Raw genomic sequence first — 25,354 nt, 5'->3', positions numbered from 1 at the left:
TGGAGTCCCTCTTCAAGATCAGGGTTTTGAAAAGGACCAGGTTAACCCCTGCCCTCCCCCAGAAATTAGAACTCTGCCTGCCACCAACAAAGGCCTGTCTCAGGTCGCTGTCAGCTCCCCTCTCTGCCTTGTCAGATTGGAACATTGTAGACAGGTCTCCTCTGGAAGCCATGCCCAGGAGATGCCAGACTCACCTGGGCAGGTGCATGCCTGCATAGCCAGCAGATGGCCACTAGAGAGAGCTCCAGCAGAGTGGGAGACACATGATCCACAGAAAGGAAAGTGCCCCAGGGAAGGGGACAGTAGGGCCCAGCGACCTTGGACATGCCTGAACCTTCTGTCAGGCCTGATGCCCTCACCCCCATTCCTCCAAACATTCTCTGCTGAACCTGGTTAACCTCCCACCTCCACCCCAAGAGTCCTCACACATGATTATGTCTGAGTGACCTCAGGGTGGCCTATGTGGGCACCTACAGAAGGGATGTCTGCCCCAGGGCACTCACCCTCCTGCCCACTTACCTTTCTCAAGAGGATCACGTGGCTCAGGCAGTTCCGAATAGAGTAAGCCTATGGGGACAACCCACCCAGCAGACCTGCCAAGGCCTGTGTGGCAAGACTTTTTGCCTTTGAGCTGGTTCAGCTGGAAGCCGCTGCCCTTCTTCACCACGGCCACAGCATAATAGCTGGTTTGTGGATCTGCAGAGACAGTGTGAATGGAAGACCTGCATCCTGGGCCCCAGGGAAACACTGCTCATCACTGCTGGGCTCCTGACTAGGGAAGAGGAAGCCACAAGCCACACTCATGTTGGGCTGGGTGGTAAAGAGGGAGGGGTCAGAAGCAGTTTCCTAGGCTTGAGGGGAAAGAAAGGATTACAGAGGGGACATTTGTAATAACCCTCCAGGCAAACACAGGCAAGACGCCACATGCACCTGTGCCCTGAAGGATTTTTCCTAGCCTGGCCCTGCAGGTTGTCTGCCTACACCCGCCAACCCAAGCCTACCAGGAGACTGGAGCTGTGGCACAGAGGCCACATTGCTGACTCCAACTATTTCCCACCCCCTGACACAGGGCCAGGGATAGTGAGGTTACCCTCAGAAGAGTCACAAGGCTTTTGGGACTCTGCATGTGTGCTCCAGTGTGGTTTCTCCTCTGAGTGAGGCACCTGTGGTTCTTGGAGGCTTCTATATACAGCTCTGAACTCTAATGGTTCAGGTCAGGCTGTACCCAGCCTGCTCTGTTTCTCCAGGGAGCACATTTCCTGGCCCAGGAGGTCAGTGTCAGCCATACCAGCCCTCAACCAGCCCAAAGGCACAGAGGCCTTGAGCTGGGCCTGTGGTGGCCAGTAGGGCCCCTCACTGCCCACTCACTCTTCTGTCACCCTCCTAAACAAGACAAGACTCTACCAGGAAAGAACAAGCATCTCTCAGGGGAGAACAATGGCCACAAACAAACCGTCTCTGGGGTTCCCGGGAAAAACTTACCTGTTTCTGAGCCATAGAACTCTGCCACTACAGGTTTGAGATTGTAGGGAGCCAGGCCTGCCTCAAACACCCAACCTGCATCCAGTGTCATAGCATCTGCTTCATTTGCCTGAAAGGAAACAGCCCAGACACCAGTGAAGCTCTCCCTTCTAGGAGAGCCCGCCTAAACCCAGGTGAGTGAGGGTGACTGGTGGGGCTTCTTGGATCTGGGACCCGAAAAACCATCAGCTTGGCCACATCACACACTAACTCAAGCTTCATTGGACTCCAGCACTCTGGTGAGGGAACTGGGCCACCATATTCCCTATTCCTCCCACATAGAGGAAGGAATAGATTAGTTTTTCTTTTCCTTGGTGAGAAGTCTGGCTCTTGGCCCAGAAAACCACATGCTATCTTTTGCAATCAGCTTCAGTTCCAGAGGCTTCAGCTAGCAGGCCTTGTGGGGGAAAGCTGCCCTCCCACCACCAGCCAGGGTGTACAGCCCATGCACTGCAGGCTCTGAAGGAGGTTGCAGCCAATGACTTGGGTCTGCCTGCCTGGCCATGCTTTTACACATGTTTACATTGAGAATTCTGGTGCTTTGCTCTGATGACCTCTTTATCTTGGTCCTTCTGCTGAGACCTTCTCAGAAGTCACTGTGAAGCCCTCCTTCTGGGCCAGTGGGTGTTTGATGATACTCTTCTGCACTCTGATTCAGTGTTCAGTGGTGTACCTTCCTGTGCTGGGTCCATAGAACTGCAGGACTCTTTCATTCATGGATTCAGTGTTTCTCTGGGTTTTAACTTCTTGCTTCACTCTGCACTAAGTGCTAAACGATCATTGCTTCCATTATAGCTCATTGTTCATTTACTTGTCTGCTCAGACATGTCACAGCTCACCACTGTCCAAGTCAGCTGTGTTTTACACATTAAAAAATAGAGACACAGAAAGTTTAAGTCACTTCCTCAGGCCACAATGCTAGTAAGTCATGGAGCTGAGATTTGCATGCAAACAGTATAGGTTTATTACTTCCATTATGCTGTTACTTACTAGGGTTTTTGTTTTATTGTTTTTTTAGTTTCTGCTTCTACTAAATCTCAACCTTAAACTAATATTTCACTTGAAATATTATATGTGCCTTTTCATTAGTTCTACAGACATTATTAAATGTCTAAATATATAGACATTTAATAACAAACTGTATTGCCTTTTTGCTGCTTTAATCATATTTAGTCAAAATGATCTTTCTATAAGCCTCTGCCAGTAGTCTATGAATAGTTTTTATTGATCACATTACAAGGCAGAAGCTATAGCTCCACGATTTGTGTCATGTTACAGGCAAGCGGTAAGATAGACGACAGAATTTTTCAGTGAATTAAAATGATAATGTAAGTCAAATTATATATTTGTCTAGCTGAAACTTTTCTTCTTAATATTGGGTTGTTTGGTTGTTGTTTTATTGTGATAAAATACATAACAGAAAATTTACCACTGAACCATTTTTAAGTGTACACATCAGTGCCATTACGTATATTCACATTAGTGAATGACCCTTTCAATCCACAAGACATCAGATATGAAACAATCTTGAGGCTTTCTTGGAATCACAAAAAGTAGATGAAACCCCCAGAGACTCTCCACACCAAACCCACACACTGTAGAACAAAGATAAATAAGGTAATAAATAAGAGTTTTTCCCAGGGCAGTGACGTTGGGCCTTTCTTGGACAAGACACCAGGATCCCAGGCAGGAATCACTGGAGCCTCAGGGACCCAGGAACCAAGGAGCCAACACCTAATTCAGGGGATCCACTAGAGCAGCAGGGATTCTGAGGGGAACCTGAACCAGCAGGGAGAGGGAGGATTAAAATCAAACATGACCTCCCAGGTGCAGATAACCAAACCCAGAGTAAGGTAAGGCATAATGCATGCATATGAACAGACTTGGGCCTTCAAAGATTGTGGGGGTTGGAACCATCAGATGCAGTGGAGAAGAAGTTCCTATGTGGTATTTAGTTTTATGTACAAAGTGAAGGCTATAATCCAAGGATAAGCCTAGAACAGAAAATTACCAGGAATAAAAAGAAAAAAAATTAACTGACACTTCTAGAGCCCAAAATATAACTGTTGAAATCAAAGTGTGAATGAATGGGAAACCACTTATCGAACATGTTTAAAGTCTAAAAAACTATTAGAACCAATAACTGACTTCAGTAGAGTTGCAGGATACAGAATCAATATACAGAAATCTGTTGCATTTCTATACACCAATAACGACTAGAAGAAATCAAGAAAATAGTCCCATTTACAATCCATCTGAAAGTATAAAATACCTAGGAATAAATTTAACCAAAGAGGTGAAAGACATACTTTGAAAGTTATAAAACATTGAAGAATGAAAATAAACAAGATAAAAATAAATGGAAGGATATACCTTGCTCATGAATAGGAATAATTAATATTGTTAAAATATCCTTACTACCTGAAGTAATAATATACAGATTTAGTGCAATCCCTATTAAAATAACAATGGCATTCTTCTCAGAATTAGAACTAATCCTAAAATTTGTATGGAACCACAAAAGACCCTGAATAGCCACTTAATAACAAAAAAAACCTTGAGAAAGAACAAATTGGGAGGTATCACACTACCTGCTATTAAACTATACTACAAAGCTACATTAATCAAAACAGTATAGTACTGGCATAAAAACAGGTAAATAGATCCATGGAATAGAATAAAGAGCCCAGAAATAAATCCCCACTTATACAGTAAATTAATCTATGACAAAAAAAGTTAAGAGTACACACTGTGGAAAAGCCACTCTCTTCAATAAGCAGTGTTGGCAAATCTGGACAGATAAACACAAAAAGATTCAAATGGACTACTTTCTTACACCATATACAAAAATAAACTATAAATGGATTAAAGACTTAAATGTTAGACCTGAAACTATAAAACTCCTAGAAGAAAACAAAGGCAGTAAACTATTTGACATTGCTGTTAGCAATATCTTTTTGTGTTCTGGGTTGAATTGTGAGTCCTCAAGGTTATATCTCCTCAAGCAAAAGAAACAAAAGGAACAAACAAATGGGGCTACATCAAACTAACAAGTTTTTGCGCAGCAAAGGAAATCATCAACAAAACAAAAAGCCAACTTACTCAATGGGAGAAGACATTTAAAATATACATCCAACAAGGGGTTAATAGCCAAAAATATATAAATAACTCATACAACTTAACACCAAAAAAACAAACAATCCAATTTAAAAATGGGCAGAGGACCTGAATATACACTTTTCCCAAGAGAATGTACAGATGGCCAGCAGACATGTAAAAAGATGCTCAACATCACTAATCATCAGGGAAATGAAACTTAAAATCACAATGAGATATCACCTGTCAAAACAGCTATGAATAAATCTATAAATAACAAGTGCTGATGAGAAGAAAAGGGGACCCTCATATGCGGTTAGTGGGATTGCACCTCAGAGTATACATTATGGGAAACAGTATGGCGATGCCTCAAAAGATCAAAAATAGACTTGCCATACAATCCATCAGTTCCACTTCTGGGTATTTATTCAAAGAAAACAGAAACACTGATTTGAAAAGATATATGCACCCCTATGTTCATTGTAGCATTACTAGTAATAACCAAGATATGGAAGCAAGCTATCTATCCATCAATAGATGAATGGATAAATATGTAGCATATCTAAAACATATACATAATAGAACATTATTTAGCAATAAAAGAATGAAATCTTGCCACTTGCAACAATACAAATAGACCTACAGGATACTATGCTATATGAAATAAGTCAAACAGAGATAAATACTATCTGATCTCACTTATATGTGGAATCTAAAAAAACTAAATAAATTAATAAACAACAAAAAATGTAGACCCATATATAGAGAGAAGAAATTGATGGTTACCAAAGGGGTGAGGGTGGGTGGTTGGGAATGAAAACAAATTTTAATTAAAAGCTTAAAAAATAAGAAAAAAGAAATATCAACAGTTTCATAAATAAACAAAGTGTGAATTAGTATACTGGAAACCATACCTGAAGAATTTATCCTGCATGCTGCCAAAAAGAGGTGCAGATGATAGAAGTTTTTTTTTAATGATTAAAACATATGGAGGCTAGATTAAAGAAGGCCAAACATGTCATCTTAGAATCTAGATTTTAAAAGAAAAAATAGAGACTAAAGCAAAGGCAGTTTTTAAAAAGACAATGGCTACAAGTTTTCCAGAAATGATGAAAAACATGGTTCCACAGAATGAGTATACCCTAAGCAGGATAAGTACCAAGATTTCCACAGCTGGAAATATCAGTGTAAATTTGTGGGACATCATAGACCAAGACAATGAAATCTCAAAATTCTCCAGAGAAAAGGTGACTGAGAAATGACAAGACAAACTACGCTTTTCAATGACTACGTTGGAAGTCAGGAGATAGTGGAATAGTATTTTTGAACACAGTGAAAATGTCAAACTAGAATTATACATCCAGCAAAATTACCACTCAAGAATAAGGGGGAGATTAAAGCATTTACAATGAAAACAAACAAGCAAGCAATTGACAGAGATTAACATCAAGGGATTCGGTCTAAAGGATCATCAAGAAAACATATTTCAAAAAGGAAACACGTCCAGAAGGATGGTCTGAAGTAAGAGAAAGAATGGTGAACAGGTTAAATGGCAAAAATTGTAAGGCAATCCAAATATTCTCTCTGTCTCCCTCTCCCTCTTTCTAAGTTTTTAGATATATGTAAACACATACATATAATACATACATAGACACACATGCACAAACACACATGTATATAAACATGTCAGAAATAAGTACAAATTTATATTCGTACTTATAACATTAGTAACAATAATGTTCCCATTTATTGAATTTATTGGGATGACACTGGTTAACAAAATTATACAGGTTTCAGGTGCATAATTCCACAACACATCACCTATACACTTTTGTGTGTTTAGCACCTCAAATCAATCAATAACAATAATTATTAATGGTCTAATCTACCACATAAAACAAATAAAGTTGTCAGATTGCATTAATAAACAAAACCCAGCAATATACAGTTTTCAGAAGACACAACCGAAGCATAAGCATACAGAAAGTTGAAAATAAAGGAATGGGAAAAAAGGTATAGGAGGATACTAACCAAATAAAGCTGATGTGGTATGTGTGTATCAGAATTTAGTCAAAAAGCACTGCAGAGACTGAGATGATTTCATAATGATAAAATACCATTTCACCAAGAATGATATGGACTATTCTCTCATACACTGCAGGTGGGAGTGGAAATCAAAATAACCACATTGGGTTTGCTTAAAAATCAAACACATTTGGCATTGTCTTAAAAGTCTAACAAATATCCCATGGCTCAGCAATTCTGCTTCACATTGTGCAAGAGAAACTTTTAATACTTGTGTCCCAGGATATTTGTGTAAGAACATTCAAGCACTCAAGCACTCATTAAAATAACAAAAATCCTGGAAATAGTCCAAATGCCTGATGACCAGAAAAGAACAAATAAACTGTGGTATACTAACATAATGGACTATTGTAGAGCTCTGAAAATGAATGAACAATAGCCACATTCAGCAATATGGCTGAGTCTCAGGATAATACGGGGGCAAAAAAAAAAACAAGTGTCAGAAGACAACACATAATAATGTCACATTTATAAATTTTTTTAAGAAGCAAAACTATCAGTCACTCACACATACCTATGTAAGTCTTAAAACTAAAATAAAAGGCAAAAAACTCAGGATTCTGTTTGCTCAGGCAGGGGAAACACACAGGCCCCTGTGAGTAGGCCCAGCAGTTACACCACCCCAAGTGACTCCATTCCCTCAGAATCCAGTGCTACCGCAGAGTAGCCCTATAGATGTGAGCTACTGGTGATAATGAAGGTTTCAGAACTTGTGATGGGTTTGTGCATAGTATTGTTTTATATTATTAACACATTTAAAAATAAAAAGGGCATGCATAGACCAAAGCTGAACTTAGGTCATAATTCAAGGCTTATAATTAAGCCATGATGGTACCTGAGGTCCAATTTAAAAACAAAAACAAAAACAGAACACAAGAATTGTTTGTACTGAATTGCTGATTCCTTGAGTTAATCAAGCTCCATCTGGCTGAGTCTACTTCTCCCAATTTTGGCTCCTTCTAGTCTCCTCCTTGCTCTGCCCTGACACCTTGGCTTTCCTTCAGCAACTCAGACAAGCCCAGCTCTCCCCTGTCTCAGGCCCTTTCCACACGCTGTTGTTCAATGCCTGGAGTATTGTACCTTGGCTCTTGGCTTGCCCATGCTCACCCCTGGGGTCTCAGCTTCATTGTTCCCGCACACGGAGATGTCCCTGACACCCAGTGCTCTGTCAGAGTGTTCCACTTTCCCCCTTCATTGTACATCACAGAATTTGAAATTACATGTCTGCTTGTTTGCGTGTTTTTCTTCTCTCCTGACTAGACTGTAAGCTCATCAAGAGTAAGGACCACGTTTGTTAAATTCACTGCAGCCCCAGTGCCCAGCACAGCATCTGACACAGGCTCAAAGGGGCAGGAACAATGTTGAAGGGGTGAAGAGGATTTTGGAAAACCAGAAAACAAAGGGTTCAGCTGTCATCTGCAACCCTGACACCATACTCCTCCTCCCTGTGAGCATCATTCATCTACTTCCCATGATGTAGCAAGAACTTCCAAATTGTGTTATATGATCATTTTGATAGCAAACATCCTTGTTTTTTCCCTGAATTCAGAGAACACAGTGCCTCAAAATGGTCCCCCTTCAGAGCATGTTGGACTTTGCTTTAAGACTCGCTAAAGATGGTCACTCCTATGTCCATTCCTGAAGGGATTTTATTAACAGTGGGGGTTGACTGCCCCACACATCAACCTCCTATGTGTGAGTACAGATTAAAGAAGCACCAGGAGCAAGGGGAAGTATGGATTGTCCTCCACTCTCCTTTAGGCAGCAGTGACTTACTGCGACGGCCTTGATGCAGTCAGTGTGGGAGGTTCTCTTCACACAGCTGACAGGATCAGTATCAGGTTGGAGTTTCTGCATACTGTCACGGAATTCGGAGCACTTAGTGGCCTCATGACTGGAGATGGTGCACCATCTCACAGTTTCCCTGGGGACAGCCAGACACAGCCCTAGGAGAGAAAGGTTCAGAGGTCCCTGTTACAGTGGGAGAGACGGCAGCACCCTCTGAAGGGACTTGAAAGTACATCCCTTCTGTACTGTCCTCCCCACCTCCTGTCCATGAATAATGAAGGGTACAGATTCCACTGCCTTCTGAGGTGGGGACAAGAGAAAGGGAGGCAACTCTTGCCTCTGGTTTGTAAACACAGAGCGGACTGGAAAAACAAACTTTTGGTCAGCCCATGACTTGACCAGGGGAGAAGACGGAAGAAGAAGAAACAACACAAGCCCTATCCAGGAAGGGTTGGGACAGACCCAGGCGGGGTGCACTCTGGATTTCCCTGTGGCCGCAGATAGCTGGACCACAGCTACCTTCCTCCCAACCCCAGCCTCCGATGAGCTCACTGTGAGACTCTATGTGGCAGTACTGGGCCGGGAAGGGCCCACCATAGCACTCCTGTCCTTCCTGGCGCCCTCTTCCTCTGCCCCACCCAGATTACCCCTCCCCCCAGGTAAGATACCCAACTCCAGAAATGATTTAAGACAGCTTGACACCTGACCAAACCAGGGCGGGACTGAACCAACAATGTTGAGCCAGAGAGGGTTCTGCATATGCCTGAGCTCATTAACTTTACACCATTACCTTTGTACAGTTACCCAGCCAAGAGCCCTGCTCACCCCACAACACAGGATGGCCACCCCTACATTCATGTGCAGGATTTTTACTAGTTAGATAACTCACTTGTGTCTAGATCTCTGCCATTAGATAAATTATCTCATTTAACTTTCACAGCAACCGTGTCTTATTGTGAAAAAGCAATGTGTACTGAACTGATGAGAAAACAGCTCAGAGAGGTCAAGGGACAGCCTAGAGTCACACAGCGCTGAGTGGCAGGTGGATCCCATTCTAGGGTGGCTGTTTTTCCCCTGCGTTCCTCCACCTCCCTAATGTGTGGTGGAGATGGGGGTTGTGTAAGGTTCAGAGCAGGGAAGATCCTCAGGTTAGACATCTGATGTGTCAAGCACAGCTGACACGTGCTCCATGCTCTAAGTCCCTCTCAACAATAACCAGTGAGCCCTGGGAAAATTCCTTCTCCTCTGTCCCAGTTTCCTTCACTGTAAGGGGGATCAACAGCCTCTAGGTTAGCACTCATGAACTTTTTCTGTAATGGGCTAAGTAAATAGTTTAAGCCATACAGTCTCTGTGGCAACGACTTAACTCTGCCCTTGAAGCCTGAAAGCAACCGTGACAACACTTACCTGAATGAGCATGACTGTGTTCCAATAAAATTTTATATACGAACACTGAAATCTGAATTTCATATCGCTTCCATATGTCAAAACTATTCTTTTGATTTTCTTTCAACCATTCAAACATTCTTAGCTGCAAACATCAGGCGGCAGGCGGGATTTGACGGCTGGTCCTGGTTTGTGAACCCCAGCCCTAAGGAGGCTGAGTTTCTGCTAGGACCAAAGTTAGTCAGGTGACCGGTGCATCCGTATGCGTAAGGCATTTGGGGGCCAGGCAGGCGCTAGGCTGCTACGGGCCTCTTTAGACCCAGGCAGTGCAGTGCCTCCGCTACAGCTGACCCTCCGCCAGCACCCAGTCCAGGCCTGGAGGGCCGGCCCCCACCCCGGATCCCAGTGTGCCACTCACCCAGGGCCCCCGCGCACAGCAGGATGCAGATGGCAAGCCTCATCCTCCGCGGAGAGAGATACACCAACCCGGCTCCTACCGGCGTCCTCGAGATTTACCTGCCCTCCTGGGGCTGAGGGGAGGGGCGGATCCTCTTTTTCCACAGGGTTTGCCCTTTCAGGATGTTCGCGGTCGCCCCACCCCCATCTTTCCCGAGGCCAGATCGCCAGCAGCCCCGGCCCTCCGCGGGGCTGCAGAGATGCAAGTTGTCTTCCACTAGGCCCCCGCCCAGAGGCCGCCCCTTCTGCCCAGCGCCGGAGCTGCGAAGCTGGACCTCTGGAGCGAGGAGCCCGCACCTGGGAGGTGAGACCGAAGCAACCCTGCAGCCCGCGGGACTGGACCAGAGCAATCCGCCCGGGGCCCAAACTTCCCTGACCTCCGGGGCTTCATATTTTGCACATATACTTCTGGGGAGCGGGGAGCAGTTCGCACGGTGAAAACTGAGGACCATCCCCCCAGGAAAGCAGGTGCACACGTATACACAACGTTTCAAACACAATTTTCAGGGATCCCCGTCATGATTTGTAAATAGCTAGTGTATTTCTGGTCAGGAGCTCAAGCAATGTCTAGACTAGTAATCCCTGCTGAGCACCATCACAAAGAAAGGATACGAGTCCTCTCCGCGGTGAGACCCTCATCAAGAAGTCCCCGGCATTGGATTTATCTGCCGCTAATGGGTGTGGGTGGGACGGCCCCATCTGTCTCCTTGCTCTCTGCTCCTCCTACCGGTCTCCATGAATGTGACTTCTTTTATTCCTTGGTTGTTGGACTTCCACACAGCTCGATTTTCGGACGATTCTGGGTGATAGTTGTTTTGTAGTTTAGCTGTATTTTTTGCTGTGGTTGTGGGAGGAGGTGAGCTGTGCTTACCTACGCCTCCATCATGAGTGGAAGCCATCACCGGTAATTGACTTTTCTTAACATGAATTTTTTTGCCCTAAATGTTCACTCATTAGGTCTGGGATTTAAGGAATGAATTAGAAACTTCTAACTTGTGTTATACAACTGTGGTTATAAGCTGAAGGACCAGGTGAGCTTGCATAATGTCACAGAAGACAAGGCCAAGCCACACGGCCTAAATATTTTTGGAACTGGTGCTCGTGAATGTTGTAAGACAGGAGCCTGAATTCATTTTTTTTCTTCCACGTGGATGCCCAATCGACCCAGCACCATTTACTAGAAAGATAATTCTTTTCTCACTGCACTTTATTATCAACTTTGTCAAAAATCAGATAACTTTATAGGTGTTTCTGGACTCTCTATTATGTTCTGCTGATCAGTCCTTCCACTTAATATTTCACTGTCTCAATGTCTGTGTCCTTAGAATAAGTCTTGACATCTCATAGTATAAAGTCCTCCAGTTTGTTCTTCCTCAAGATGAACTTGGATTTATTTGTTGTTCTGGCTTTGCAGTCCCGTGTAAATTTTAGAATTGACATGTTCTGCAGAGATTTGTTTGGAACTATACAGGCATGTAAACCAGTTTGGAGGAATTTTGTCAATATCAACATCTTGACAACATTAAGACTTGCAATTCATAACTATGTTACACCCCTCTGATGATTCAGGCTTTTTTTACTAGGTTTTCTCTTGATAATATTTTGTAACGTTGAAGCCTTTTTATGTTAATGTGGGGGACTACCCTACTTGAGTTTTAAACATTAAACTACTATTACATTTCTGGAATAAACCCCACTTTGTTGTTATGTATAATGCTTTTCATTTATTGCTGAGCTTGGATTTTTGATATTTTGTTTAGGATTTTTTGCCCCTGTCCCATCTATTTTATGACATTTATATATATTCATACTATGTAAAAATACTATTTCTTATATTTGTTATATGTAATATGTATTATGTACATGTATGTATAATATATAAAATACTTGTCTATATATAAGATATTATATACATAAAATACATAATAAACATATCCGTACATCTGTATATATAACCATATTTGAAAATTGTGTTATTTAGTTCTGTCTTTGGTTTCTTTTTTCTTTTTAAATTTAGTGATTTTAGAGAGAGAGAGATGAAGGAGAGAGAAAGAGAAACATTGATTTGTTGTTCCACTTCTTCATGCATTCATTGGTTGCTTCCTGTATGTGCCCTGACTGGAGATTGAACCCGCAACCTTGGCCTATCAGGATGATGCTCTACCTAACTGGACTACCTGGCCAGGGAAGATTTTTAATTGAATCATAGTTGACATACAATATTAGTTTCAGGTGTACAATATAGTGATTTGATATTTTTATACTGATTTCTTTTTTTCCTGTTTTTCTATTAGCACTCAAGAGAGGTGTGTTAAGTTCCCTGCTATGATTGTGAATTTGTCTCTTTCTTCTTTTTAATTTCATCAACTTTTGCTTTATATATTTTAAAACTCTGTTTTTGAGTGCATACATATTTGGGATTGTGATACCTTACTGGTGGGTTATTTCTTTTATTATTATGATCATTATAAAATGCCTCTTTTCATCTCAGTAATGTTTTGTCTAATATTGGAGTACTTACATCAGCTTTCTTTTGGCTATGTATGCATGGTATGCTTTTTAAAATTCTTTTGTATTCAGTGTTTCTGTGTCCTTATATTTAAAATGTGTCTTTTATAAGAAGCATATATTTTAGAATTCCATCTGACAGTCTTAGACTTTTAATTGGTAGAAGTAATTTGTTAACATTTAATGTAACTACTATTATATTTGGTGTCATCCACTACATTACTATTTGTTTTCTCTTTGCTTAAGCTGTTTTTTGTTCCCTTTCCTCTCTTTCCTCCTGTCATCTTTTAGATTAGTTTTTTTTTATTTAGTCCACCATTTCCTCTCTATTCACCTGTTAGTCACATATTCTTCCCCTCTTTTTTTAGTGAGTACTCAACAGATTACAACACACATCCTTGACTTAGGGTGTTAGGAACATCATCATTTCTACAACTTCCTTGCTGATGCTGGAGACTTTGTAACATCTGAAGTTCATGGACTCGCTTTTGTCTGCAGTATTATTGCTATGCACTTTTCATTACATTTACAGTTTGGAATGTCGTAAAATATTGTTTGTTAAGTCAATATTTATTTATATTTCACCACATATTTACTCTTTTCATTGCTTTTCACTCCTTTCTCAATTTCTGTGTTTCCAGCTGGGACCATTTTTATTCTGTCTAAAGAATTCTTTCTTTAGGACAAATCTTCTGGCAGAGAAATTTCCCAGGGTTTTAAATGTTTTTAACTAACAATTTTGTGGAGTTTTTTCCCCCACTGAGTATAATATTCCACCCTTTTAGTTCTTTTCTTCTACAACTTTAATAATGTCACTTTACTCTTTTGTCATAATTGTTGTTGAGAAGTTAACTGTTGCTCCTTTGAAAGTAATGTACCTTTTTCCTCTGACTGGTTTTAAATATTCTCCTTACCTTCTTTATCTCCTTGGTTTGACCACAGCATGTCTCAGTGTGATTTTACCCTAGCTGTGAATATATGGGTAATATATGGGCTGTTTTTCATCACTTTTTGGAAAATTCTCAGCCATTGTTTATTTAAATATTCCTCCTGCCTATTCTCTGTTGACTCTACTTCTGTGACAGTAAGTGTTTGTATGGTAATCTTTTTAAAACAAGCATGTATCATCATTTTGGTGGGGGGTGGTATTTCCACTCTATCTTTTTCTCACTGTGCTTTAGTTTGGATTTTTTTTATTGACCTATCTTCCAGTTTGCTAGTCCTTTCTTCTGTGCATCTGTGTACTATTAAATCCATTTATTGAAAAATTAATATTATTCTTTCCTTTTTCGTACAAACTCACATTTTAGATTATTTTGTAGAGTAACTACTAACAAGGTTATTTCTGAGTTGCAAAAATTCCTTTTTCATGGTTTTGCAGTCCCTGCATTCCTCATTCACTCTTGGTGCCACAATCAGACAGACAGAAAGCCCAAAGATGCTTTTTCTTGCATCTGTAGTAGAATTGTTGCCTTTTTCGCCTCTGGAATTTTCATCTAATTCCTTCTTCAGAGAATCCAATTCTCCGATGACATTCTCCATCTTTCCATTATTTTCACCATGTTTTCTTCTACTTCATCACATTTGACTCTATTTTTTGTTCTATTAGTCATAGTTTTTAAAGGTCCTTGTGTGTCTGTTGACTGCAATATCTGGATTATCGGTGGATCTATTAATGTTATGTGTTTTTCTACTAGTCCTTGGACACATAGTTGTCTTGACACATCTTTTAATTTTTGCTTAAACAAGTATTTGGATACTGTGTATAAAGTTGTTTAGAGACTCCAGATGATCTACTATCATTTCCAAAGTGCATTCATCCTTTTATTCTGCTAAAAAAGATAGACTGGGCACTGATCTCTTCGATCCAATCAGCTGTGCTGCATGAGGGCTAAGCTGCAGTTTTGGTAAGCTTCCCTGCCTTCCTACTGGAAGCCTGGTGCAGTATGCGGAATAATGGTCCCCCAAAGGTGTCAATGTCCTAACCCCACAAACTATGAATATGTTACATTATGTGGCCAGAAGGGCTTAAGTTGCAGATGGAAATAAAGTTGCTAATCAGGTGATTTGATCCTGGATTATCTGGGCGGGCCAATGTTATCACAAGGGTCTTGTACATGTGGAAGAGGGAAGCAGAAGAGTTAGTGTCTGAATGATGCGATGTAAGAAAGACTCTGACATTTCTGGCTTTGAAGCTGGAAGGGTGTGAGGCCATGAGCCAAATAATGGGAGCAGCTCTAGTGCTGGCAAAGGCAAGGAAATGGGTTCTCCTGTCAAGCCTCCAGAAAGGAACACAGCTCTGATGACACCTCCAGTTTTTCCCAGTGAGACTCCTTTCAGACTGCTGACCTACAGAACAGACAATAAATTGTATTGCTTTAAGGCACTAGCTTTGTGATAATTGTTACAGCAGCTATAGGAAACTCATACACCTAGTATATTTATTGGGATCTCTCTAAGATGTAGTGTTTTTTTTTTCTTTTGCCTCTCATCCCGTGGATCTTCAAATTGTGCCAAATATCTTAATGGAAAACTGGTCATTCGTCAGGCTTAGTTCTCTGCAGCTCCCCTGTGATTGCAATCTTGCCTCTACTTCTGTTTTTCCAGCCCTGAGACTGCCATCAGCTTGGCTAACAGTGGTCCTCTGCTTAGGCAAAGCAAATACCTCTTGTCTTGGTCCTGGAAGTGGTAAATTTCCACAGGGAGATGTGGTTGCAGAATGTCATCGCACCTCTCTGAGTTACCTTCGCTTTTCCAGAAACTTGGCACCTCTAGCCAATAGTGCTCTTAAATAAAAGTTTTCTGGTGCTTTATCCACATCTTCTTGATGTGCTCAATGAGGGCACAGTTCCTGCACATGCTACATCATCACGACAGAAGCATAGGTGAGGACTATATTAGCTACTGATTTTAATCTTTATTTTTTAAGATTCTAGTATGTTATTTCTGAGTGAATACATTTTATAGGCTACTGTGCTCATTTATAACTGCTCTAGCTCTCATTTATTCATACCCTTGAGAAGAAATAGGGTCTGTCACAGCAGAGAACACATTTCTCTTGTTCAATATGCTAATCCTAGGTTGGAAAATAGGGTCTGGTATAATATAGGGCTCAAAAATATCAAGTAAATGAATAAATGCACATAAATGATTGTCTCAAATGTGGATTGAGCAATCTGCTCTGCAGATCTGTGGACAAAAATCAAATAGGACCAAGAGGTGAACATGCCTCCTGAAGTTAATCATCTATCTAAAGCTAACACAGCTCAAATCCAAAAGGGCCGAGGTGCACTGTGACCCCAGGATGGAGCAAACTCTGAAAAATTGTTATGTACAAGGGCAAAGTCATATTGCAAAGGAAGGACACCCAAGTGCTAAAGCCATCTCTGTTGCCTTGGCACAACCTGTCATAGTTGCAAGCAGGTTAGAAGATTGTGGTGTAGAAAATAATTTAAAGACTTTATGGTGAGAATGCCCTTTGGAAAATTAAGAATTTGTAAATTTATCATTAAATGTTTATGAGGCACTAAGCTAAGTGCTTTTCAAGTATTAATTTATAGTAACCCCATGAAGTAGGTGCTACTATCATTCCCATTTCATACAAGAAGAAAGTGAAACAGGTTAAACAACTTGTCAAGGTCAGACAGCTAGCATGTGTGAGAGCCAGCATTCAAAGTAGGCAGCCTGCTTCCTCAGTCCACAGTCTTCCCCGTGTGGCCTCTGGCATTTGTCTCTGGAGCAGTTGCACCCTTCCTTTTTCTAAGGTCCTTTGTGGATATAAAGTTCAGGGTTGATTAGGTTGCTACTAATTGCCATAACAAATGAAGCTGCACATCTCAATGTCGTAACAATTTATAAGGTGACCTCTGGCAGCCGTGGTGATATTTGTTGGAGATGCAGGGGTAAGTTTGCCTTCATAGCTCTGGTCATTCAGAGATCCAGGTTGAGGGAGGCTCTGCTGTTTTTAACATGTGGCGTCCAAGATTGTCCTATGTGTTGACATCCAGAATATGGAAGAGTGTGGAAGGCAATACAAGAGGTTTTCATGGACCAGGCCTGCAAGTGCATTACTTCTACCTATATCCTATTGGTCATAACTCAGTCCCACTACCCTACCTACGTGCCAAGAGGCTGGCAACTAAAACCCTGGCTGGGCAAATTCTTCCCAGTAACAACACACACTGTGAAAAGGAGGCATATGTCTTGGGTCTTTTGTCTTAGTTGAGTTCCCCCAAAAAACAGATCTTAGAAAAGACTTTTCCAGTGTTTTATTTAGTAAGTAAACACAAGTAAGAGAATGGGGAAGCAAGGCAAAGGAAAGAAGGTAAACAAAAGTTGTACTAACAAGTCAGTTACCACTGTAGAGACTGGAACTTAATTCCACTAGGGACACCTTGAAAGCCACAGGAGAATATCCCATTCAAGGGGCATGCAAACAATAGTTTTCCTTAGGTCCTAACTCTTTGGTCTACTGTGCAGGTGGCAAAGCAGACTCTTGGTGTCAGAGAATGCATTCACGCAAAGAAGCACAGATGCTGGCAGTTGGAAGTTTCCCAATGTGTTTGAGTGGTTAGGGTTAAGCCCTGGCGGAGTGCTAACAGGGAGGCAACCAATCAATGTTTCTCTCTCTCTCTCTTTCTCTCTCTCCTTTCCTCTCTAAACATATCCTTGGGTGAGAATTTTTTTTAAAAGGCTGTTAAGGTTGAGGAATGTGTAGGATACTAATGTTCTGCTACATGGTCTCCACCAGAATTCACCTTATGGTCCAGTGGCATATGGATGAAACACACAATTTGCTGCCACCCCAACCCCCTGCAATTGCATGCCTGATATACGATGGTGTGACAGGGGCAATGTAACTACAATAAAACTCCCTTTTAGAAAGGGGAGGAGTGAAAAGCCATCGCTGTTGCTGGACAGCATCAATTTTGAGGTCCTGCTGGACAGGGATTGGGTGGTTCCTCTGCCTGATTAGACCCAGATTCACTCTCTGAAAGTAGCTTCTTTGCTCATTTCTCTCCCAGGTGTCTGGCACCTCATGCTGGGAGGGTCTTCTTTTCCCGTTATCCTCTCCAGTCACATCTGCATGGTATTGAGAAGTTTGTGCTCCTTGGGGCCTGCCTTTTTCCTTCTTCCTACTATAAGAGCTTGAAGATTGAATCCATTTAAGTACTCCTCATTTCTGGTTTTCTTCACAAAGCAATTATCGCAAAACTTGAATAACCTTCAGATCTATTTGCTTCTGTTCAGTTTTATGGAGTAGTTGTCAACCTCACACATACAAGGTTAAGGGCGGGGCCTGATTAGGCTAGTGAAGACACATGAGACAATTTTAGATTTATTATACATTGTTTATTACTTCCATAGAGAGTGAAGAGGAAGAAGCCAACGCCAAAAGTGCCAGCTCCCTGATTCCTTGACCCACACACCAAAGACAATGACACTGAAATGCACAGGGCTGCAATGTGAGTTGTGGGAAACCCCGTTTGCCAAGGAGCCAAACAGAGACAGCAGCTAAGTGGCTTAGTATTCTGCAGGTCTATTCTCAGGGGAGCGGTGTAGGAAGCCCATACCTCATCAGAACCAGGGAGGCCAGGAGAAGCGATCTGAGGACAGCCTCCTAGGAGGGGCAGGAAGATGAGTGGGAGGTGGCTTCCTGACTAGCAGCTCTGTAGAGGCCTCCCACTCTCTCCTGTTCTAGCAGGATCACCAGGTGTTTGGCCAAGACTCAGATATGCTACAATTCCACCCTCTGTCCCTGTGGATATGGGCAGAGGCGCCAGGAGGAAGCCATGGTAGAGCTGTTTCCCTGAAACAGTGGCCACACTGCAGGTCTCTCTCGAACTAATTTTCAAGCCCAATTGCTCTCCTTGGCTTCATGCCTCCCACTCTCATTTGACGGTGCTTACCCAGGTTGGGTGGGAGCTCCATATTCTTAACTAGATCTTTCCCACACGGATGGGTTGTAGTGGCCATTTGTTGCTCAAAAGTTCTCTGATGTATATCTTGTTTTTAGGACCTAGATGCAGTCAGCTTTTCCAACCTTGCAAAACCTCGCATTTTTAGATTTCTAATCCTTTTTATTGTTGCTTGCAAACAAGCCAGTTCTTCCCTGAGCTTGTTGTGTCTTTCTTATAATAACTAATTAAATGCAGCCAGGACCAACACGAGTGCTGCTAACATTCTATTTTCCCCCTCTTCCCTTCACCTCAGCAGACTCAGTAGGTCTATGTTTTACCTTTCAGGTTTCTGAAGACAACAGTTTAAACAAATGTTTTGCCACTGCAAACTCTTTTTGCAGCAATAAACTAATCTCATTTTAAATTATAATCCCTTTATTTATACATACTCATTCATTATAGCCCTGGAAAACAAATATGAAACCCTTAAAAATCTGGCTTTTAATTTTTTGATTTTGAGAAATTTTATCTACATAGCAAAATATACAAGAAATACTCATATTCCCACCACCTGCATTTTAAAAGTAACTGTTTTGTCATATTTGTTTCCTGTGTTTTTTCATTCTACAAATAGATAAATATAACGTTCCCTTTAATCCTACTCCAGGCAGGGCCTGGAGTGTCTGGTCCTAGCTGAAGAAGTGCCGAAGAAATAGAGAGGTGCTTTCGAATGCCAGGGAGGTGAGGGGAAAGTTAATCCCTGAACTCCTTCTGAGGGAGCTGGGGCGGGGATGCGGAGGGGGTCGTATCACACCTATTACCTGTTTTCACCAGAATCTTCACTAACCACAACCCACATAACCACTTTTACCCTTTCCTAACAGATTGCTGTTCAAGCAAACTTTAATGTGTATCACAATCACTTGGAGAACTTGTGAAAGCACAGAATGCTGGAACCCACCCCCAGAGTTCCTAACTCTGCAGGCCTCAGGTCAGGCCCCCAAATTTTCATTTCCAGCAAATTCCTAGGTGAAGCTGAGGCATCTGGTCCAGGTACTACACTAGATGGAGAAGCACTGCTCTAGCTAAATCCCAAGATTAGTACTTCAGGGACAGATGCAGACCCTCTCTGCCTATGTGGAGACACAGATGGGAGAACTTGTCACCTGCTCCCCTGGTCTAAAGACGAGGTTGACTCCCCTGCTATTCAAATCAAGCAGGCCAAAAGCTAAGGGGCTGATTTCATTTTTCCTCCTCATCTTCATTAGTGGCATGTACAACTCTCTTCAGGAGGCCTCCACTCAGCCCCAGAAATGTCAAGAATGGGCTCCTGTCCTGGTGCTGACCTTCAGGCAGACATGGGTGGGCAGCATGTGAAAAGGAACAGTGCGGTTGGTCAGGAAGGGCACAGGGTTTCCAGTCAGCCACCTCTCCTCAAGCCCAGGTGCGGCCACCCCTGTGGCTCTGGTGGGGTCACAAGTTCTTCAGCCTCACTTTCCCCATCTACACATGGGACAATGACGCCCACATACTAGAGAAGGGATGTCAAACTCATTTTCCCTGGGGCCACATCAGCCTCATAGTTACCTTTGAAGGGCCAAAATAATTTTAGGATTGTATAAATGTAACTACTCTGTAACTGTTAAGGAGTTGAAATTACAATCCTCTAGCAACTAGAGGATTGCTGAGAAAGCAAGCAGGAATCGTGCAAGCAGGAGTCCTGTCAACTGTAAAGTACCCTATGGATAGTCATTATTAGGGCAGCTTCATGACCGACGTGCTCCTTAACAATTAACAGTGGCATTCTCTCTCTCTCCCTCTCTCTCTCAAGCCTTTTCTCATTCTGTCCCCAACAACAATGGTTTTTTTTTTTTTTACCTTGAGACCTAGTGTTACTGATTCTGACTCACCTTGGTTGAGTATATTCACAGACTTAGACCTAAGCTGCTTATTATCATCTTTAGGTGCTAAAAAGAAAAATAAAAACAATCAAGGTATATGGCATTAAACTCTCACATCACTCAATCCAAAATCATGAGCTTTTCAATTTCGAGAGTAAAATAAGAAACACTAAGCAGTTTGTCATTTCTTCTGAACAATCCAAGATTCTGCAGTCCTGTTTTAGCTCCTCTCCCATGACCTTTCCCATTTGAACTTCACTTTCTGCCCCAGACCTCCCCTACTCTCAGGGAGTTGCAGAGAAAGATGATGACATGCTCATTGCAGGCAAGAAGTAGAGGAGGGCTTTTGATGATCTTGGCAAAGACCTCCTTGTACTAGGTACATAATTCATGTCATCCTGTCAATTTCTCCCCTTCAGCCCTCCTGGCTCTGGTAGGCAGTGGTTATATTCTTGCTATATTGGAGGGGAAAAAACCTTGTCCGTGGAGTCTGTCGACGTAAGAATGTCCAAACCTGTAGAGAATATTTTTTTTTGAGCCAAATAGGATACACCTGGAAGCAAGACCGCACTAGACTGAGATGTTTCCTGGGCTAGAGACTAACGGTTTTCAATTACTTTTATGCATTTGAGATTAAACAGGGGATGTAAGGAAGGTTACGTGAAGGTGGAAGAAAGCAAGGCCCCAATCAGATTGCAGGATAGTTAAGATTCACAATTTATAAGGAGGGGTCCTAAAGGGTAGTCACTATTGGAAGGAGGGGTATGAAAGGGGGCATTTCAAAGGTGTGTTAACTCACACAGCAGAAACAATGGACAGGGCTTCCTTCAGGTAAAAATAAGCCTTTTATGAAAGCTATGTGCCTGGGGCATGACTACCCACCATGACCTGCCCAGGTAGGAATTTATGATCAGATCACCCTGTGAGGTTCCTTTCCACAGAACTCCTTTTTTGTCCACAAGTCAAAAAGACTTGACTAACAACTTAATTCTACCATTTAACTGTATGGTCTTGGACACATCATTTAACTTAACTAAGCCTCAGATTTTACATCTGTTAAAATGAAAATACCACTATTTGCCTGAGAGATTTGTTTTATGTAATATATGGTTTCTCGTGCCCTGCCTGGCCCGTGGCAGGTATGAAATATTTATTGAGGAAGCGCTCTTTTCCCCTGGGGTTACGCTTTATGTTTCGGTGTTTTCGGACCTCCTCTAAGGTACTCCTGGCCTCCGGCCTCACCCCTCGAGCCGTGGATCCCAGGTCACCTCCCTGCGGAGCCCCGGGCCGCTCTTCAGAAGCCTAAATCCCAAGGCGTCCGTCCCAAGTCCTTCCCTAACCCCAAAACCGGCTCAGTAATACACTTCTGGCTGCCCACCCCAATTTTTGAGGACTCCAGCCTCCTTCCGCGACTGCACACCGAGGTCACTTCCGCCGGAAGAGGTGAGCGCGTCCGCACAGTAGGCGCGAAAGTCAGTTCGGGGCTTCGGCAATTTCCGGGTCCTGCGTTGCTCTCGGGGTGGGCGCGCCGCGGGGTGCGGCTGGTGTGTGCCGGGCTGGCGCCCGACCCCAGCCGCTCTCCTGCGGGCCGCGCGCGCCCCCACTCGCCGCCCCCAGGGGCTCTGGCTCCACCGAGGTGAGTGAGGCACGGAGGGAAGACCCCGCTCCTTCCCCACTCCAGATGGGGGTCGTGACGCCTCCTTTGGCCTTCGCGGCCCTGGTTTCCTGCCCTCGTAACCGGCGGGTAGGACTTGGACTCCGGGGAGGTGAGGCTGCTGCTCCGACCGGGCCGGGAGCTGGGCCTTTCCCCGGGAGCTGGGGAGCAAGAGCGTCCGGCCTTTACGGGGCATAACTTTGCTATCTGGCTTGCACGTTTGTATTTAAAGTCCGTGTACTGAGGGATGAACAGATCTCTAGGCTCTGGGTTGCCCGCAGGGACAGATTTATTACGTGGGCCCTTAGCTGAATGCAATTGCTTTTTCATTGTCTTTGGGGGCCTTAGAGCGCCATGGCAAAGGCCCTCCACGTAGTCGGCTTAGGGACATTGATTACGTTCTCTGACGTGCAAGGACTGGTGTTGTCATATTTTTTCTTGACTTTTCCCATATTCCAGCGTTTCTTACAAACGAAGTGGATGAATTCATGGACAAGGTCAAAATATCCTCTCTTATGCATTCTTGTCTGGGCAGAAATAATAGGCAGAAATAAATATATGCTGTAAGCATATAACGTCGTGGATAATGTGTTTTTGTTTTTGTTAATGGCTCCTTTATTTTGGCAGTTCAAAAATGTCCGGAAATGACAAACAACCACTTTTTGTGAAGTTTTTAAAATCTTCAGGCAATTCCGAATGTTTTCTTAAAGCTCTTGAGGTAAGAACAGTTGAAAAATATCTTGTTTGATGTTCAGAATTTATTTTTTTCTTAGGGATTTTAATTTATTGGGCTTTTGTATCTTAGTAATAGTTATTTTCATAATGCATAGTTTTACTGTAGTCTCCATTAACACAGATATATCATTGTTACATATTTTAAATTAAGTATATCATTGTATATTTTGGGGGGCCTTAAATCTATTAAATCTTCTATTGAAAGTAGCAGACCTGCTGTTCTTGAAAATTAAGTTGCTTTCCTTTGTCTACTAATGAGAGTAGACCTTTGTGTGTTGAAAAATATTGAGTCAGTCTTATACTAGTTACAAATAATTTTTAGTTAATTGGTTAATGTTAAAGTATGTTTCATTATGTCCAGTATAATATGGGAGAATCTGTGGGTATCGTGAGGCCTTGCTGCTCACAGACCCCAGCAACATCAGCATGGCTTGAGACTTTGTTATAAATGTGGAACTTGGGGCTCAGCTCAGACTTAGCCAATTAGAAGCTGCATTTTAACAAGATCCTCAGTGTGATCCTGTATACATTAAAGGTTAAGGAGCCCTGTTGTAGCTGGGTTTTCCTTACAGTTCACTCGATCAGCTAATAATTATTGGTGTCCATATCTGATAAACACTGTTCTAGTACTTAGGATGCATCAGTGCTCTCTTCTCAGAGTTTACATTCTATTCTAGCAGGAGGAAATAAACAGTTATCAGACATGACAAATCAGTAAACTACACAGCATGTTACAGTGCACTAAGTGCAATGGGAAGAGAAAAGAGCAAAACATGTTAAGGGGTCTGGAAGACGTTTGTTGGGGGTGAAAGAGACCCAAAGTTTGTAATTTTAAATAGAGTGTGATCAGGGTATGTGTTATGGAAAAGATATTTCAGTATACTTGAAGGAGATGAGATAGTTAGCCTTGTGGACATGATTGTGATGAGGGTTTCAGGCAGAGGGAACAATCAGGCCCCTGGGAAAGTGCTTAGAGTGTCTCTCCAGCATTAGTGTGTCTCTAGTGTAGTAAGCAAGAGATAGAGGAAGAATATTAAGGGATGCTTCACAGAGTACGAGTAAAGAGGTCTTGTACAGCTTTGCAAGGACTTTATGACTGGTTCTCTCAGTGAGATGGAGAGCCACTGGAGGCTTTTAATCAGAACAGTGACATGATCTGACTTAATTGTTCTAAAACGATCACTCTAACATAAGGACTTCAAATTTTGTTCAGAAAATATTTGAGTACTTATCTGGGTGCCAGGATATGATGGCAAACAAGATCTTGAAATGTTTTCAGTGTTTTTCTACATAACATAGATTGGAGGAAAAGGTTATTTTTATTTTAAAAATCATGATCAGGAAAGGTATCTCAGAGGAGGTGACATTTCATCAGGTCTGACTGAAGTGAGGGATTGAATCCAGTGAAGACCTGGGAGAAGAGTATTCCAGGGAGTAGAAACAAGAGCAGCGCCTCTAAATTAGGTCATGCTTTGCTTGTTCCAGTGATAGCAAGAGAGCAGAAGTGGCTAGAGAAAAAGCAAGCTGGGTGGAGGGTAGACAATAAGGACAGGGAGACAGGCAAGGGCCAGACTCTCTGGACTTGTAGGCCATAATAAGAAATGTGCATTTTATTCTGAGTGTGCTGAGAAGCCATTGGAGTTGGGTTTTGTTTTTCTTTTTAAGATTTTATTTACTTATTTTCAGACAGAGGGGAAGGGAGGGAGAAAGAGAGGGAAAGAAACATCGATGTGTGAGAGATACATAGATCATTTGCCTCCCACATACCCCCAACTGGGGACCTGGCTGGCAATCCAGGCATGTGCCCTGACTGGGAATCAAACCAGCAATCCCCAGGCCCTCAGGTTGGCGCTCAGTCCACTGAGCCACACCAGCCTGGACGTATTGGAGTTTTTGAGCAGAGAGTTACACAACCTGATTTATATTGTTAAAAATATTACTAGCATTCTATGGAGAATAGACTTAGGGTAAGGGAGGGAGAAGGAAGCACTGTAGAGACTTTTACAGAGGTCTAGGTGAGAGATGGTGGTAGCTTCCAACAAGGAAAAGGCTGGATTTTGAAGACAGAGTTCATAGGATTTAAATACAGGTGACTAATTTCAGGTGTAGTCTTTTTATTTTTTTTAATATCTTTTATGGCTTATGCTATTTAGTTGTCCCAAATTTTCCCCCTTTGCTCTCCTCTACCCAGTACTACCCATTCCCTCTAGCACCCGCCTTAGTTCATGTCCATGGGTAATACATATAAGTTCTTTGGCTACTCCAATTCCTATTCTGTTCTTAACATCCCCCTGCCTCTTCTATACCTGACAATTTGTACCTCT

At 42.4% G+C, this 25,354-nt stretch overlaps 2 protein-coding genes across 4 annotated transcripts in view; one reads left to right on the top strand and one right to left on the bottom strand.

The window, feature by feature from the left end:
* The window catches only part of LOC123830522 (inhibitor of carbonic anhydrase-like), a 38,273-nt gene extending 27,825 nt beyond the window's left edge, over positions 1-10,448 (bottom strand). The window contains exons 1-4 of the mRNA XM_045856854.1: positions 10,295-10,448; positions 8,479-8,648; positions 1,483-1,591; positions 520-696 (exon numbers count right to left, since the gene is read on the bottom strand). Of these exons, the coding sequence (XP_045712810.1) occupies positions 520-696; positions 1,483-1,591; positions 8,479-8,648; positions 10,295-10,337 (499 nt within the window). The 5' untranslated portion in view covers positions 10,338-10,448. The remainder of the gene's footprint in view (positions 1-519; positions 697-1,482; positions 1,592-8,478; positions 8,649-10,294) is intronic.
* Positions 10,449-22,084: 11,636 nt separating this feature from the next.
* TOPBP1 (DNA topoisomerase II binding protein 1) overlaps positions 22,085-25,354 on the top strand; it is a 58,477-nt gene continuing 55,207 nt past the window's right edge. For all 3 annotated transcript variants that reach the window (XM_045856858.1, XM_045856859.1, XM_045856857.1), the window contains exons 1-2: positions 22,085-22,277; positions 22,923-23,013. In XM_045856858.1, coding sequence (XP_045712814.1) covers positions 22,930-23,013 — 84 coding nt within the window. In that variant the 5' untranslated portion in view covers positions 22,085-22,277; positions 22,923-22,929. The remainder of the gene's footprint in view (positions 22,278-22,922; positions 23,014-25,354) is intronic.

Source organism: Phyllostomus hastatus, unplaced genomic scaffold, assembly GCF_019186645.2.
Source record: "Phyllostomus hastatus isolate PE091 unplaced genomic scaffold, TTU_PhHast_1.1 phas_scaffold_129, whole genome shotgun sequence".
Lineage (NCBI taxonomy): Eukaryota > Metazoa > Chordata > Mammalia > Chiroptera > Phyllostomidae > Phyllostomus > Phyllostomus hastatus.
The sequence above is the reverse complement of the archived record's forward strand: the minus strand, read 5'-3'. Positions and strand labels throughout refer to the sequence as shown.